The 18,586-nt window shown below is 34.8% G+C and overlaps 1 protein-coding gene across 10 annotated transcripts in view; it reads right to left on the reverse strand.

Annotated features, from left to right (window-relative positions):
- AGTPBP1 (ATP/GTP binding carboxypeptidase 1) overlaps positions 1-18,586 on the reverse strand; it is a 193,098-nt gene that overhangs the window by 118,165 nt on the left and 56,347 nt on the right. For all 10 annotated transcript variants that reach the window (XM_031014672.3, XM_055350684.2, XM_063696501.1 and 7 more), the window contains 5 exons: positions 15,758-15,825; positions 12,818-12,881; positions 11,918-12,064; positions 7,025-7,156; positions 3,954-4,047 (listed from right to left, as the gene is read on the reverse strand). In XM_031014672.3, coding sequence (XP_030870532.2) covers positions 3,954-4,047; positions 7,025-7,156; positions 11,918-12,064; positions 12,818-12,881; positions 15,758-15,825 — 505 coding nt within the window. The remainder of the gene's footprint in view (positions 1-3,953; positions 4,048-7,024; positions 7,157-11,917; positions 12,065-12,817; positions 12,882-15,757; positions 15,826-18,586) is intronic.

Genomic DNA, 18,586 nt, shown 5'->3' on the forward strand with positions numbered 1-18,586 from the left:
GCCCTAGAAAACTAATATAATAACTTACATGCAATGACTTACAATGAACTCATAAGACCTTCCTTTCTACAGCTAATTCTTCATTCAAAATTGTAAAAATCTTAGAGTACTTTCAGAAACTCTTTCTCCCTACTGGTAGTTGTTTACAACTGTTTAAACCAAATAAAAGTGCTTCTGACAGTTTCTAATCCTAAAATAGAACATTTTTTTCTGTTGATGTTTATTTTTCAACACTGGAAAGCTGGGATATGAACCCAGTTCTTTCGGATGGCAACACCCATTGTGTATGTTTCTTATTATTTCCAGTAGATTAAAAGATATAGTCAAGTTTGGTGCAAAGTCATTTGTAAATTTTTACCAAATGTTATTTAAAAGTTATTTTTAGAACTTTACCACAAAGAAATTTCTGAAATTCTATAACACTTATAAGCCAGAGTAAATTAATGTTACAAAAGAATTTTAAAATATTAGATTTATTGAAATGCAGTTTGTAGTTAATTAATTAAAATTTCTCAGTATAAATAGTTTATACTTCCTCATATATTTTTCCAGTCTTCATATTTCCACAAAGAATACTACAAGCAACAATAATTCAAAAAGTAGTCTGTGGCTTAGATTTAGGAGATGTGAAGGAAAAAAAGCTTAAGTCCCCAGGTACTAATGAAGTGACATCTACTTTCAATTGTGGGTCAGTCCTTGCAATGACTTCCAAACCTATGGGGAAACTCAAAAAGATACAGTTAAAATAACCTCCTGAGTTGCTTCCTTCTAGATTAACAGTTTTAAATCCAAAACCTAAAATTAAAAAGGAGAGGAAGCATAACCCTCCAAATACAACTCTTCCTCAATTGTCTTCCCATTAAATGTGGAGCATTGTTTAAAGGGAGGAAGAAATACAACAGAAAGCGTTAGATGTCTGAGGTTTTTAGTTAATTAGAGGAGAGACCCTCAGATTACTAAAAATGATAAGAGATCAAGATATAGCAAGTTTGGTCAATGAATGGCTTGTTCTTTTTAAAGTAAAAATAAAGTAAAAGATTATTTTTCCTTTTTAAAGTAGAAATAGAAAAATAATGAATAATTCATCTTTTCTCTGATGTTTTAGATCCACTGATTTCCATAAGGTTTTGGATATACCCCATGTGGTATATTATAAAGATCCTTTTGAAATGCTCCATTTCATTTCCCCTGGAAACATTTTATATTAGATTTGATAACTTGGTTATAATAGAGCATAAAGTACATCTTAAGTAGGAGATCATGGCCATTATATAAAAAATAAATTATAAAATGCAGTACCGATTAAAGGGAGAAACAGCAAATAAATAAAAGCATAACTAATGTACTTTTAGTGTTAGCTAGGAATCATTCATACACACACTACTACATTGCTTATCTAAACTGTATTACATTAATACAGGCATTGTGCTAATTACAGGAATCATATCATTACAACCTTATAATAGAGGTGCTAAATATTATTACCATTTTACAGACAGGAAACTGGGGCATAATAAATTAAGTAACTTACTTGTATCCTAGGGCCAGTAAATGATAGAGCTAACATGCAAATCCAAGTCTGTCTGCCTGCAGAGCCCACTCTAAACCACCATAAGACACCAATATTCTGTGTTACTGATTGTGATACAAACATTTTGTTTGCTTTGTTACATTTCATCAGATACTCTGGGATTGTGTATAATTCTTACACAGCTGTAACTATGTTGTCATCCCACCAAATAATATTTAATAAATAGTCATATGTGCAGGTAAGCTCCCAAAATATTTTAAAATATTTGACCCTTATTAAGAAGGGGTGAAAACACTGGAAATGTCCTGAACCCTATTTAAGAGTAAAGTCAAATCAAATAGTTCATGTGGACAAGTTCTTCATCACAAAAGATTCACAGCTAATAAACACAGGAAAAAAATAAAACTAGATAAGTTATTATTTTCCAACCACTAATGAAATAACAGATACAGGCAATGTCATGAATGACTGCTAAATCACTAAGTGAAAAGTGGATGGGGACATTTCTAATGGATAGATAACCTCAACTCAATTATCTAAAGTGACATAAAACAAAGTTGCCAGCTCCACCTATGAAATATTTTTGACCAGAAAAAACAAACCAGAACCCCAAATCTAATCAAGCCACAGTTTTATCAGTCTACAGAAAATGTAAGGGATATACTCATATGTTAAATAACTTCAGGATATAGTCATTGTAAGCCAGAACGTGGGACATTTTAAAAGACCTATCACTGAAGTCCTTCAACAAATAAAACAAAACCAAAAAACAGGGAAACTTTTTTTTATTTCAAAAGATTATGAGACATATCAATCAAATATAATGTATAGACTTAATTGAAACCCTGAACAAGCAAGCCAACTGTTAAAAAAAAAAAAAAAAAAAAAAAAAAGCATTTCCTAGATAATCAGAAAATATCAGATATTAAGAAATTACCGTTAATATTGTTGGGCACAGAAAAGACAACTGTGGTAACACTAAAAGAGAAAAGATCTGTAATTGATAGTGATCATATTAAAGAATTTACAGATCAAATATAATGGCTGATATCTGCTTTAAAATACGCTAGGAAAAAAGAAAAACAGAAAGAAAAATAAAATTAAAATGACAGATTTTTCATAGTACAACTGGGTAACAGGTACATCAGAGTTCATTATATTATCCTCTCTACATTTGTGTAGGCGTGGAAATTTCCTAAATATAATGAAGAATAATGTATGTATCTTGTTTGGATTCTGATTCAAACAAACCAACTAAAAAGGGGCTATTTTGAGACAACTGGAGAAAATCAAACAACAGACTAGATTTTAGATTGTATTAAGTAAGTATCAGGAGGGAGAGGTGGGAGCATCACTTGAGCCTAGGAATTTGAGGCTACAGTGAGCCATGATCATGCCACTGCACTCCAGCCTAGGCAACAGAGAGAGACTCCATTTCAAAAAAAAAAAAAAAGAAATTAATAATTTTGTTGGCTATGATTGTAGTATTCCGGTTATTTTTAAGTCCTTATTTAGTAGAATTATATACTGAGGTATTTAGAAAATAAATGATAGTATTCAAAGAAAATAATCCAAGAGAAAATATCTAGGATCTGCTTATAGAAATACACACACATTTATGTATATATAAAATACCTGAGATTTCTTAAAAGTACCCCAGGAAAAACAAACAAAGTGTGGAGTGGAAACAAATGAAACAAAAATGGTGGAATGTTCAGAATTGTTAAACACAACAAGTAATTAATATAACTCAATATAATCAGTTTAATATAAACTCTATTTTATGTATGTTTTAAAAATTCCACAATAAAAAAAAATTTTAAAGAAAGACCTCTAAAATGGCTTAAGAAAATATTAAACTGTAACCAATAAATGAGACATGGCTTTCATTTTCTGAGGCTGAAAGGCCTAGGAATGAATAAAAATACATACATACATACATACATATGTGTGTGTGTGTGTGTGTATACACACACATCTCAGGATGGGGGAAAAAGAATTATGTGATTTTGACAAAATAGAAATGTATCAATTTAAGATTGTTCAGGTATTCATAAGAATGAAAAAGTCATTACAAGATTGTAAAATTGGGTGAAAAATACAGTAGGCACTCAATAAATGTTTCTGAATGAATACTCTATAGATAATCTTTTTTCCTTTTACAGTATCTAGAAATGTTCAGTCTAAGTTACTATAAACATTATATTCAATGAAGTCAAAACTGTCCAATTTTGAGATATTTGTGAAGATTTAATTTTATACTAAAGAAAATCTTTATCATGATAAAATCATTATTTAAGAACTAAGAAATGAAATAACCCTGGAGACAATTTAATTCAACCTGCTCATTGTACATATCAAGATAATGAGGCCCAGAGTAACAAAGGCTACACCTATGTTTACATTCAAAACATTTACTCACTTTATAAGACTGGAATTCTTCTTACTAAATGGTCCAATGATTTTAAACATCAGTTCCACAACTCCATTTTTCCCTAAGGATACTGAATTCACAGCTGAGAGGGGGAGAAAGAGATGCAAAATTATTTTAAGGTTTGACAACCAAAAATGTGTATACTTAGTGATACACAGGCAAAAACATATACAAATTGTTTAGTAAATGTCAGCTCAAGTCACCTTAAAGCCCATCTAAGCTAACCACATGAAGAAATAGTGTTTTTTGTTTTTGCTTTGTTATGGAAAGTGCAGGGAAATTCTGAAACAAGTTACATGCAAAAAAAAAAAAAACCACTATTATAAAAAAAATTCTTCAGTTACTGCATATTTCTCTAATAAATTTAGTGAACCTCACTGAACACCAGGTTATGGGGATTCCGAAACAAGAATAAAATCTCTGACCTCAAAGAACAAAGTGTAGAGAGAATGACAGAAACAATAAACAAATAATTACAAAATTACTTTCAAAATAGATCAAGAGTTGTAGACTATTTGGATTACACCATTGAGAAGTTCCTAATTCAGAGTGAGACACAGACATTTCTGGAGAAAACGATGCCTAGGCTCAGTCTTTAAAAGTGAGTAGGAGTTAGTTAGGACAGGAGTTGAGGTAAAGGGGTAGATGTGGCTCTGGACACAGGAATAATACAAACAACAGAACGAAGACAATGAACATCACAATGTGAGCAGTTACATAATGTTAAACACAGAGTATCAAAAAAAGATACACAAATAGGAAGATGAGGTGGAAAAAGATGAGAAATTATGAAGGGCCCTAGAAGTTGTTAATTCTTTTGACTATGGGGAATCACACAAAAGGAACAACATATCAGATGTGAATTTTAAATAAATAGGTCAGAATTCAAAGAACTCTGAGGAAGCTGGTTTTGAAAGACACATTAGGAGGCTATGGTCTAGGTAACAGGTAATGAGGACTTTAATTAAAGCAAGTGTAGCAGGGAAAAAGATGGAACAATTTCAGTATTTAATATGGAATATACAAATAATTACCTAACCAGAAAACTGTGCTAAACATTTTTAATTCTGAACAGATGTTATTAAATATATTGTAGAACCGGGCACAATGGCATGTGCCTGTAGTCTTAGCTGCTTGGGAGGCTGGATCGCTTAAGGCCAGGAGTTCAAAGCCAGCCTGAGATGTATAGTAAGACCCTGTCTCTAAAAGAAAATTGTTTAATAAACAATTTTTAAATTATAGATAAGCCATCTGCTAGCCTTCTATTGGTTAATCCAATAAAATGCCACCAAAAATGTAGCTCCTAATATTTTGTAGGATGATCTTAATTTTCTCTGTTTATTACTCTGTTATCCCTTCTAATTTCATGTCTATACTGTATTCCTTTGACCTTGATTGAAGAATTTGGTGGTTTAGCTGTTTTATTTTTACATTTGGGGGTTTTTGTTGCATTGTTGTTGTTTTTGAGACAGGGTCTTGCTGTGTTGCCCAAGCTGGAGTGCAGTGGTGCAGTCATGGCTCACTGCAGCCTCAACCTCCTGAGCTCAAGAAATCCTCCCACCTTAGCTTCCTGAATAGCTGAGACTGCAGGCAGACATCACCACAACTAGCCAATTTTTTCCTTTTTTTTTTTTTTTTGGTAGAAATGGCATCTCACTATGTTGCCCAGGCTGGTTGCAAACTCCTGGCCTCAAGCGGTCCTTCTGCCTAGCCTCTGAAGTGCTGGGATTACAGCCATGTGCGACTGTACCAGTGTATTTTATTTTTAATCCAATACAGTTTCATTTTTTAAATCAACTGCTTTTCTATTTTCTAATGCATATTTTTCCTTTTACCTTTACTATTTCATTTCTTGACTTTACTGGTGTTTATTTCTCTGTTCTTAACTTCATTGGTTAGATATCTAATTCATTTGTTTCCTTATGTTCTTTTTAATTACATGTTAGTTATTTAAGTGTTCTAAGCTGTTTTCCACAGAGCACACCTTTAGCCATATTTTAAAGGTACTGATATACACACACAGAGACATATACATAAGCTTACGTATGTTTATATATTACATATATGTATATACGCAATATACACACATATCTAGCACTCTATCATTATTTTGCAATGATATTCTGCAATAACATATATTCTGCGATTCAATCTTAGGTTCTTTCATTAACCACTTCAATTCTGCAATCAGAGAATAGAAAAAAAATCCACACCTCATGCGTGGAACCTCGTGTTAGTGAGAGTGTGTGTTTTGGGAGACATTTTATCTGAGTCTGTCTCTCTGTGATCCCTCTTCTCTCTAGCTTCTCAGAGGTTCCCATACTAGTTATTTTCAGTTCTGCTACTTCCCTATTGATTGCTGAAGAGAATTAGCTCCAGGTGACTATGCTACTGCATCCTTTCCTTCTAGGCTTTCTCCTCTCATCTGTGACAGTCTAAAGAGGCACAGGAGTTTTTCCAGCTACCAATACCCTCATATTCTTCCACATCTTTTCTACAGGCTGCCTAGTCATCCTCCTCACTCCTATCCTTTATAAATTGGGGAAATTAGTTAGAATGTTCAAGGTTTTATCAACTTAACCTTTTTTTTTTTTGGTTGAGACAGAGTCTTGCTCTATCACCCAGGCTGGAGTGCAATGGCACAATCTCAGCTCATTGCAACCTCCACTTCCCAGGTTCAAATGATTCACCTACCTCAGCCTCCCAAATAGTCAGGATTAGGTGCCCACCACCATGCCCAGCTAATTTTTGTATTTTTATTAGAGACAGAGGTTCCCCATGTCGGTCAGGCTGGTCTCAAACTCCTGACCTCAGGTGATCCGCCCGCCTTGGCCTCCCAAAGTGCTGGGATTACAGGCATGAGCCACCATGCACAGACCAACTTAACCTTACCCCACATCACTTTTGTTGTGGTTGGAGTCAAGAGTTAAAATGAGCCATATTAAATCTTCTCTTTCCTTTTTCACAAATATCAGAGGTTTACAGAATCAGGATACTTTAAAATTCTTTTTGTGTAACTTTACAACACTGAGTTAACTAAAAGCCACCTAAGTACTCACAGTTGGCAGAATATACTCGTAAAAGCTGAAGGCAAGGTAGAACCAAGCGATGATTCTGCAAATTCTGCTTGACCAAATTCAGGGTTATATTCAGAGCCCCATTAATTCTAGCCTTTACTCCAAATTTTTTATCTGTTTAAAAAAAAAAAAAGACAATTTATTCACATATAACTTTTCTTTTTTTTTTTTTTTTTTTTCTGAGACAGAGTCTTGCTCTGTCATCCAGGCTGGAGTGCAGTGGCTCCATCTCAGCTCACTGCAACCTCTGGCTCCCAGGTTGAAGCAATTCTCCTGCCTCTGCCTCCTGAGTAGCTGGGATTACAGGCACCCACCACCACACTGGGTTAATTTTTGGATTTTTAGTGGAGACGGGCTTTCGCCATGTTGGCCAGGCTGGTCTGAAACTCCTGACCTCAAGTGATCTGCCCACCTTGGCCTCCCAAAGTGCTGAGATTACACGTGTGAGTCACTGTGCCTGGCCCACATGTAAGTTTTGAATGAAATGATGATATTATAAATCAGTGATGTAAATTTTAAATTTACATTATGAATTAATTTTATGAAATATAAAGTTGGCCTGAAAAGAATAAAATTATAATCCTTTTTTGTATTATTTTTAAAATAAAACATCCCTTTTATTTTAAAACATTAGTTGAAAGAATGTACTAAGAAACAGACAGGGGGATAGGGAAGGAGGATGGAGGCCAGAGTAGCCCAACACTTAGACTGTCATTAAAAAAAACTGAACTGCTCCACTACACATATACATTTGTCTAGTTCAACACACTTCCCAGAACACCATCACAGAGTTAAAAGGAACAAAATCCAAATGTCCATTACAATAATACTTACTTAATATGAACCATATTCTTTTCTGACTTGTAAAAAAATAAAAATTCATTTAAAAAATTAACAGCTTATGTAGAAAATAATCTGGCAAATATTACCAAATAAATTTCTAAAGGGAAATAATTCTTAACACAGGAAGGGAAGAAAAGATGTCCTTAATTTTTATTCTCATAAAGAGATTAAAACAGTAAAAAAAATTTTAAATAAGAAGAACTTAAGAATGTTAAGATTTATAGTAGACATCGGAGATACAAAAAGTGGCAGGGTGGGTGAGGGGTGAAGGTTGAAAAATTACCTGTTAGCTACAATGTTCACTATTCAGGTAATGGGTATATTAAATGCCCAGACTTCCCCACTATACAATACTACATGTAAGAAATCTGCACTTGTACTCCACTATATAAAACTACAAATAAAAATGAATTTTAAAAAAGACTTAAGGCAGGGCGCGGTGGCTCACGCCTGTAATCCCAGCACTTTGGGAGGCTGAGGTGGGTGGATCATGAGGTCAGAAGATCCAGACCATCCTGGCTAACATGGTGAAACCCCGTCTCTACTAAAAATACAAAAAAAAATTAGCCAGGCATGGTGGCGGGCGCCTGCAGTCCCAGCTACTCTGGAGGCTGAGGCAGGAGAATGGCATGAACCCAGGAGGAGGAGCTTGCAGTGAGCCGAGATCGTACCACTGCACTCCAGCCTGGGCAACTGAGCAAGACTCCGTCTTAAAAAAAAAAAAAAAAAAAAGACTTAAACAAAGTAAATAGGACCAGCAAACAAATAATTTTAAATCAAAATAACTCAATATTCCTGAGGAAAAATTATTTTACCTCACTAGAAAAATAAAAAGAATAGAAAAATCACTCAAGAAATTACCATATAATGTCCTTGAATGACATAAAAATGGGAAACTAGGGCAAACGATAAAGGAAATAGCCCAAATTTAAAAGAATATATAAGAGAAAATAAATATGACCTAAAACTTAAAAGGGATATTAAAGAATGATAAATATTTTTAAAATCAATATCTTAATTTCATGAAAAGTAGAAGATAACCTAGTTCTAATTAGAAGAGAAAGCATAACAATACTCATCAATAAATAAGGGGTTTTTTTTTAAAATGAATTTTCTGCCAAATTATGGTTTTCTTATTTTTTCATTTTCATTTTCCACAAAAATCTCAAAAGGGAGTCTTTAAATCTTAAATACAAGAGCTAAAGAAAAATAAGAGACAGCTAACATATTCCTTAAATAAACTAAATACATCTTTAAGTCTTAAGGCTCCTAATATACCTGGAAAATTAAAGTCACTTCAGGGTTCCTTTCCTTAAAACAACACCTATAAAAATTACTAATTACTTATACAATACATAAAGATAAGCTAGAAATACGTATGTTAATAAATACACAAACTATGTACACACGCATCCTCATTTTTTCCAATAAGCATTTTAGCCAAATACTCAAAGTTTAAAACTCACATGTATGCCACAGGCAAAGGCAAAACTCTTTTTTTTCTTTTTGAGACAGAGTCTCGCTCTGTCACCCAAGCTGGAGTGCAGTGGCACGATCTCGGCTCACTGCAACCTCCACCACCCAGGTTCAAGCAATTCTCCTGCCTCAGCCTCCCGAGTAGCTGGGATTACAGGTAGGCGCCACCATGCCTGGCTAATTTTTTGTATTTTTAGTAGAGATGGGGTTTCAACATGCTGGCCAGGCTGATCTCAAACTCCTGACCTCGTGATCTGCCCACCTTGGCCTCTCAAAGTGCTGGGATTACAGGCATGAGACACCATACCCGGCCAAAGGCAAAACTCTTAAAACACAATTCTAATAATTTAAGAAATTATTTTAATCTTTGTGCAAGTAGACAACCGTAAATTGAACTTGAGTTCTAGTCAAAGGGTGCCTTCCTTAGTTAACCTAACCTTAATCAGCTTCTTCCTTTGTTCTATATCCTATTTTTCCCAATTTGCATTTTTTAATATTTCACGTGTCTTACTGTTGTAATAACTGGTCTCATAATTTTTCTATTTTTGTCTTCTTAACTAAGATTGTAAGTTTCCTGAGCATTCACACTATGCAGCACAAATATGACTATTAAAGAAAGCAGTGACATATTTTACCTCCATGTTTTTCAAAACATTCCCATCCATACTCCTTCCTTCTAGCCTCAACAATACCCATATTGCAAGTATCCTTTACAAACACACTTGAGAAGGCACACACACACTCCAAGACACACTTGTGACCCAAAACCTTTTCTTTTTTCTACCACATGCAATAGAATTCCTCAAAAATTTTGGATCCTCAGTTATTGCAGGTCACTAGTTGACTATAAAAAACCATTTTGGCTGGGTGCGGTGGCTCACGCCTGTAATCTCAGCACTTTGGGAGGCCAAGGTGGGCGGATCATGAGGTCTGGAGTTTGAGACCATCCTGGCCAACATGGTGAAACCCCGTCTCTACTAAAAATACAAAAAATGAGACGGGTATGGTGGCACATGCCTGTAGTCCCAGCTACTCGGGAGGCTGAGGCAGGAGAATCACTTGAAACCAGGAGGCAGAGGTTGCAGTGAGCCCAGATCACACCACTGTACTCCAGCCTGGTGACACAGTGAGCCTCCGTCTCAAAAAAAAAAAAAAAAATTTCATTACTAAGTCTAAGAAAAAGCTGTAGCATGTTAGATTGTAAAAATTAAGCATTCTCCATAAGAAAACATTGGAGAAATGCTTCCGGATATTGGTCTGGGCAAAAATTTATTTAGTAAGACCTGGAAAGCATAGGTAATCAAAGCAAAAACTGACAAATGAGATTATATCAAGCTAAAAAGCTTCTGAACAGCAAAGGAAACAATCAACAAAGTGAACAGATAACCTACAGAATGGGAGGAAATACTTACAGACTACTCATCTGACAAGAGATTAAAAACCAGAATATATAAGGAACTCAAATAACTCAACAGCAAAAAAAAAGAGAAAGGATTTTTTAAATGGGCAAAAGATCTGAATAAACTTTCTCAAAAGAAAATATATAAATGGGCAATGGGTATAGATAAAAACGCTCAACATTACTAATCGTTAGGGAAATGCAAATCAAAATCATAATGAGATACCATCTCATCCCAGTTAAAACAGCTGTTATCAAGAAGACAGAAAATAATAAATGCTGGTGAGGATAAGGAACTCTCATACACTGCAAAAATCTAAGTTACTACAGCCACTATGGAAAACAGTATGGGGGTTCCCCAAAAAACTAAAAATAGAATTACCAGATGATCTAGCAGTCCTACTGTTGGGTATATATCCAAACGAAAGGAAATAAGTATATTGAAGAATATCTGCATTCCCATGTTTACTGCTGCACTATTCACAAAAGCCAAGGTATGGAATCAACCTAGGTGTCCATCAGTGAATGAATATATAAAGAAAATGCGGTTTATTTACGCAATAGAATACTATTCAACCATAAAAAAATGAAATCCTGCCATTTGTAGCAACATGGATGGAACTGGAGGACATTATGTTAAGTGAAATAAGACAAGCACAGAAAGATAAATATCAATGTTCTCTTTCATATGCGGAAGCTAAAAAAACTGATCTCATGAAAGGAGTGAATAGAATAGTGGTTATCAGAGGCTAGCAAGGGTAATGGGGAGCAGGAGATAAGGAGGAGTTTGTTAATGGATACAAAAATACATTTCAATAGAAGGAATAACATCCAGTGGTAACACAATAGGGCAAGTATAGCTAATAATAATTTATTATATATTTTTAAATAGCTATAAGAGAAGATATGGAATGATCCCAACACAAAGAAATAATGAATGTTTGAGGTGATAGATACCCCATGTACCCAGATTTGATCATTACACATACATTTGTATCAAAATATCACATGTACCCCCATAAACATGTACAATTATTGTGTATCCATAGAAATTTAAAATAAATAACATTTTTAAAAACTGAGTAGTTACAAGGCGAGAGAATCACTGTTACAAAAATAGTTCTAGATACAATAGTCATACAAATGAAATCCCTTACCTTTTGGTCCAATCTTTGCAAGAATAGAATGAATCTGTACCATTAAGTCCTCATGTGGGGGAGATTCTTTGCTGGCATTCATAAGTAACTGCAACAATATTTGTGAACCACCTTTGGTAACTAAGAAACTCACTCTTCGACCTCCACCTAAAAATTAAAAAAAAAAAAAAATTTAAACGACAAATTTTTAAAAACTTAACAAATTTAAACAAACATATTAGGTATCATAACTTGTTAGCATTCAAGAAATGGTTAAAACTGATGACCTCTAAAATCAAACAAATAAGGCCGGGCGCAGTAGCTCACGCCTGTAATCACAGCACTTAGGGAGGCCGAGGCAGGCGGATTCACCTGAGGTCAGGAGTTCAAGACCAGCCTATCCAACATGGTGAAACCCCATCTCAACTAAAAATACAAAAATTAGCCGGGCATGGTGGCGCACACCTATAATCCCAGCTACTTGGGAGTCTGAGGCAGGAGAATCTCTTGAACCTAGGAGGCGGAGGCGGCAGTGGGCAGAGATCATACCACTGCACTCAAGCCTCGGTGACAAGAGCAAAACTCCATCTCAATCAATCAATCAATAATATCAAACAAATACCATCAACATATTTTGTTTAATCTCATTTATTTAGAAAATAGCACACAAAGGGTAAACACAAATCACGCTGAAATTCTAGGTTCAAGGCTGTGAAATACATGGCTATGGGGTAGTCTGAGGGATACTTGAAAAGATACCAAAAATAAAGCAACAACAACAAACTATGACATTTCACTTTCTAATTCCAATACTCAGAATAGCCTCTATAAGAGTATCGGAAAATTCCAAATAAAGTGAATATGATACATTGTTGATCACTGTTTAGAAACAGAAATTAGACCAAAGAAACAAAAACTTACCAGCTGACACCAGCTCAACAAGAATGCTTAAGATATTAAGTGTAGTCTGAAGATCTTTTGTGTTCTGAAATAAATAGTTTGTTTTATTAAAACATTGTAAACTTTTGATTCCCAGACTTTTGAATCCACTGGGAACTACCCATATTTTACAAATGAACTTTCCAATTTCTCTAGGAACAAAGGTATTCAGGTTTTCACTATTATCATTTCCGTCTGTTTCCTTCTGCCTTTAAGAATTTTTACAAATCATTTTGAGTTATTACTTGCGTAATATCAACATTACAAGAAGAATCAATTTGTCATTTGAATTCCTCATCTTTCTACCAAATAGATAATAAAAGTAAATGAATCAAAATGTAAATGGCACTACAATGTATATCTGGTGACTACTCAATCACTTAGCTGCCCTCTCAGAAGGCAATCACGTTATCAATTTCTTATGCATTCTGCCAAAGATAATATGCACACATAAAAGAAATCCATGTAAATATACACGTGCATACAGGTTTATTTCTCCAAATGGTATTGCCCTATAGGTACTATTTTGCACCTTGATATTTTACAGATCGATAGATAAAGAGCTTCTTTATTCTTTTTGAGGGCTACAGGATATTTTCCATTATATGGCTATATCACCATTGTTTATGTAACCAGTCATCTACCCATGAAATATTTAGGTTGCTTTTAATATTTTGCTATTAAAAGTTTCAAATTTAACTAAGGATATATATTTACATGTGGTAAAGTACATCTGTATAGTAAGGTAAATGCCTACAATTCCAAGGTCAAAGAATATGGGCCTTTATTTTAATAGATATTTCCAAACTGCTCTCTATGAAATAATTTATACTCCCATCAGCAATGCAGAAGAGTGACTATTTCTCCAAGTTTGGACAACTGATCTAATAAGTGAAAATGTTGAAACACTGTACTTTGGTTTTATTTATCTTCTTAAAAGTAATGCTCAATCTCAAGTGACATTTGTGTTTCTTTTCCTGAGAACTGAGCATAGCCTTTACATGGTTTTTGAGGTGGTTTTTTTTTTTGCTCCTTCCTAAATGAAGAAGTTCTTTTTTTTCTTTTTTTTTGAGACAGAGTCTCGCTCTGTCACCCAGGATGGAGTGCAGTGGCACAATCTCGGCTCACTGCAAGCTCTGCCTCCCGGGTTCATGCCATTCTCCTGCCTCAGCCTCCCAAGTAGCTGGGACTACAGGCGTCCGCCACCACATCCAACTAATTTTTTTGTATTTTTAGTAAAGACAGGGTTTTACCGTGTTAGTCAGGATGGTCTCAATCTCCTGACCTCGTGATCTGCCCATCTTGGCCTCCCAAAGTGCTGGGATTACAGGCGTGAGCCACCGCACCCAGCCTTTAACTGAAGAAGTTCTTTACATGTCAAAGAAATTATATAAGCTAAAATACTTTTCCTCAGTTTTCCAAGTATCCATGGTGTTTTTTTCTACATCCTTTTGTTAACATAGTTGAATCTATCAATCTTTTATAATTTCTGTTTCTTCATACTTAAAAAAGCCTTCTTTGTTGTAAGATTATTTTAAAATTCGTCTCTCTTTCTCTAGTATTATGATTCCATTTTCCATGCTTAAATCTTTGCTTCATATGGAATTTATTTGGGTGTGGAATGCAGGAAGTCATGATTCAATGTTACCTTTTTCCAGATAGCTACCAATCACTCTATTTCTCACTGATCTGAAATGCTACCTTTAATAAATAATACTAAATTCCCATATGCATTTTATTTTTAGATTTTCTATTCTGTTACACTATAGTAGTAGTCTATCTATTACTCATGCATAATTTCCAAACTATTTTAATTACTGAAGATTTCTAATGTTCTTTGATATTTAATGGGATAGTCCCTTCTCATTTATCTTCATTCTCAGAAATATGCTTTATATTTTGCTGATTATGTCTCCCCATTTGGACTTTAAAAACAAAACTGTTAGGCCGGGCACAGTGGCTCATGCCTGTAATCCCAGTGCTTTGGGAGGCCGAGGCAGGTGGATCACCTGATGTCAGGTGTTCAAGACCAGCCTGGTCAACATGGTGAAACCCTGTCTCTACTAAAAATACAAAAATTAGCCGGGCATGGTGGTGTGCACCTATAATCCCAGCTACTTGGGATGTTGAGGCAGGAGAATCACTCAAACCTGGGAGGTAGAGGTTGCATTGAGCCGAGATTGCACCATTGCACTCCAGCTTGGGCGACAGAGTGAGACTCTGTCTCAAAAAAAAAAAAAAAAAGAAAAGAAAAGAAAAGAGAAAAAAAAAAACTGTTGGTAACTTTTATTGAGATTGCTGTAAAGTAACAGAGCAATCTAGGGAGAAATGACATCTTTATGATGCTAAGACTTCCTACTGAAGAACATGAATTCATTTCTTGTTCTTAACATTGCAACTGAACAAAATACAGAATCCTGATTCTGAATACATCCTGTTGGTCCACCAAAAACTTTACACTGGCGTAGAAATTCAATTATCATCAATATAATATAGTTAACCAATATGTGTAGTAAAATCACAAATGTATATCAGCTAAAACAATAAACGATAATTTTCATTTGTTTTAAGCTAAAGATTTATTTCCAGCTAATGCTTTATTTTCTATACCAACTAGAATGGCATGTTAGGATTATAATTTACAGTTATCATTATAATCATATAAGGGAAATATACTTCAATAGTCACCTAATACATATTAAAATATTTATACCACCATTCCAAATAGTATTTTAAAAACCTAAAACGAATTTCCATTCACTGGCTTTACCTCTAAAACAAAAATTATTACATATACGTGTGTGTGTATATATGTACGTGTGTATGTGTTTCTGTGTGTATTTATACACACACATACGCTTTTTCTTCTTCAATATCGCTTGGCATTAGTAGTTACATAATTAAAGCGTGTCACTGATTTACCTCTAATGTTGACAGCAGAATTTCCATTCCTGTAGAACCTTTGGCTGTCATTTCTCTCCTTGTTTTTTCTGAAAAGTAGCAAACAATTTTTTTCTCAAACATAAATTTTTAAAAGTATGTATAGTTTTGTTGCATATAGCTAATAAAGATTCAACAAGTCTCCACTGGTACAGTAAACACTCTAACTTGGTTCACAGACGTTCTTCCCTCTGATGTTGCTAATTCTACCGTATGTGGACTTCGAGATTTCAGTTAACATAGCATTCTTCACATTTCATCACAGCTCCTGTCATGAATTAGGTGATTCCTATTCATCCATTTAAAATCTTAAAATCGATAATATAGTACAGGTGCCAAAACTAGGAGTAAGGGAGGAGTCTTACCTCATCTTCATGAGTAGAACTAGAAAACTGTTCATCAAAATGGGTGAAAACAAAAACCTACTACCATTTTCCAATGCTATGATTGCATTAATATCTTTTTTTTTTTTTTTTTTTTGAGACGGAGTCTCATTCTGTCGCCCAGGCTAGAGTGCAACGGCGCAATCTCCGCTCACTACAACCTCCGCCTCCCGGGTTTAAGTGATTCTCCTGCCTCAGCCTCCTGAGTAGCTGGGATTACAAGTGTGTGCCACCACGCCCAGCTAATTTTTGTATTTTTAGTAGAGACGGGGTTTTACCCTGTTGGTCAGGCAGGTCTTGAACTCCTGACCTCATGATCCACCTGCCTTGGCTTCCCAAAGTGCTGGGATTACAGGCGTGAGCCACCATGCCCGACCTGTATTAATACTATTTTAAAATTCTGTATCACACAAAAATAAACAAAACTAACAAAAGGCTACTTCTGAAACAATCTGGAGACCAGATCACCCAAATGATCCTTTTCCTCTCATTAGGATTGGTTAAAAAAAAAAAAAAAAAAGCATAGATTATTTCTATTAGGTGAAGGTTTCTAGAGCTTCTCCACAATTCTTCTCCTTTGATTAGCAAAAGAAGAAAAGTACATCCTAGGTCAACATTTAGAAAAGGAACTAACATTTACTATTCCATAGCTACATTATGTCATTTGTAACTCCCTTCAACCCTCTGGGGAAAAAAAACTACTCTTTTCATGGATCTAAAGATTTAAGTTCAGAAAGGAGAATAAATCTGTACAAGTCACTGAGCAAACAAGTGAAAAGACCAGGTGATCACTTGTGTTTCTGAACCCAAAACTTACAGTCTTCCAGCATTTAATGCACTTTATTTAATGTCAAACCTGAATACTAATGCCAGAAATTCTTCTAATACAGAATGACAGTGCCATTTATTTCACATTTTGAGATTTTAAAAAACACAATCAACCCACTCTCAATACAGTACATATTCCACAATGAAGTTCAAAGGACTGATACCAAATTCTATGTTCCACATGGAGACAGTCAAGGGAGTTTAAGAGAAGAACAATAGATAGTGAGGCCCTGATTAAAGGAAAATATCAACACAGATGGGAGAAAAACAAACTCAGGCTAAGCCTTTAGAATATCGTACTTTTGTTCTGAGCAAATCCTGTTCAACTTCATGAATCTGACATCACTTGAAAATTAAGTTACTCTAAATTAGGAGTAAACAGAGGGAAAAATGTACTACAGAAAGGACATAGTATAATGTTATTCATGACAACTACCTATGACTAGCTACAAAATAAATATGCTGGAGAGTACATGTCATATTTATCTTAAAACAACAATCTCATGCTATCATGCATCATCTCAGGTTCAGTTAGTGGACTTCACTAAACTTAAGGAACCTTACATCTTTCAAAACAGAAACTCCCGTAAGTGATATGAAGACCTAAAATAATGTTCACCAGTTCCTTGCTGCCACATTGCTAATGCTTAAAAGAATATAAAATTTACCTAGAACAAAAGGAAAAACTCATTAATGAGAGTAAAATTAAATTTCTCCTTTTTAAAAAGTATGTCATTCCTTCTGATAATGCTTTACTTTTTCTCCAGCCCTGCTGCCTCCACCAAAAAATATTGAGTTGTAAAATAAAACATTGTTTCAAATATCTAATGTACCCTTGATGTAATATTTTAAAGGCCCCTGATTTAATATTAAAGCCAAATTATTTTTCAATATTAATATCACTACTAACAAGCCATTACATTTTCACCTCCATGAAGGGTAAAAAAAACTCTCTTCCTTTGAAGACAGTATAATGCAGCCTCCCCTTGTTAACATTCACCACTGTTTTGTTTACACCTCACACTAAATGAAAATTAGGTGTTTAGACTAACAGTTTTCTACTCTACTCCAAATTCTGCCACGATCTTGGGAGACTTCAATGTCACTGTGGAAAATTCATTCAAATACCTAGTTCCATAGTTTCTTGACCTCATAACAAAATCCTTCCCTCTGTGCTCCAATTCATCAACCCTCTGAATGGCCATTCTCAGGACCTCAAACTGCTCTGCCTCTGATATCTTAATCTCTAATCTTCTACTTATGGACCATAACCTCCTAACATTTCTATTCATCTTTCCTTTATAAAGACTATATAAACCTCACTGTCACCTTTGTTGAAACTTCTTATCCAGTGTGAGGTAGCACTGTTTTCCCACAGTATCAGTCCCCTCCATACTTAACTTGGATTCCAAGCACCCCCACCCCCACCAACTTTCCCACCACAAACCCTGATACAGAAGTGAATCCCAAAAAGCTGAGTTCCCTGCTCCTACATCAGAGTAAAAATAACACCACAATTTAAGACTGTTAATACCATAAAATTAATGAATTCCAACCTCACTTGGGAACACAAAACTGCTCCTTTCACTTATCTTAGCTC

Source organism: Gorilla gorilla, chromosome 13 (genome assembly GCF_029281585.2).
Source record: "Gorilla gorilla gorilla isolate KB3781 chromosome 13, NHGRI_mGorGor1-v2.1_pri, whole genome shotgun sequence".
Lineage (NCBI taxonomy): Eukaryota > Metazoa > Chordata > Mammalia > Primates > Hominidae > Gorilla > Gorilla gorilla.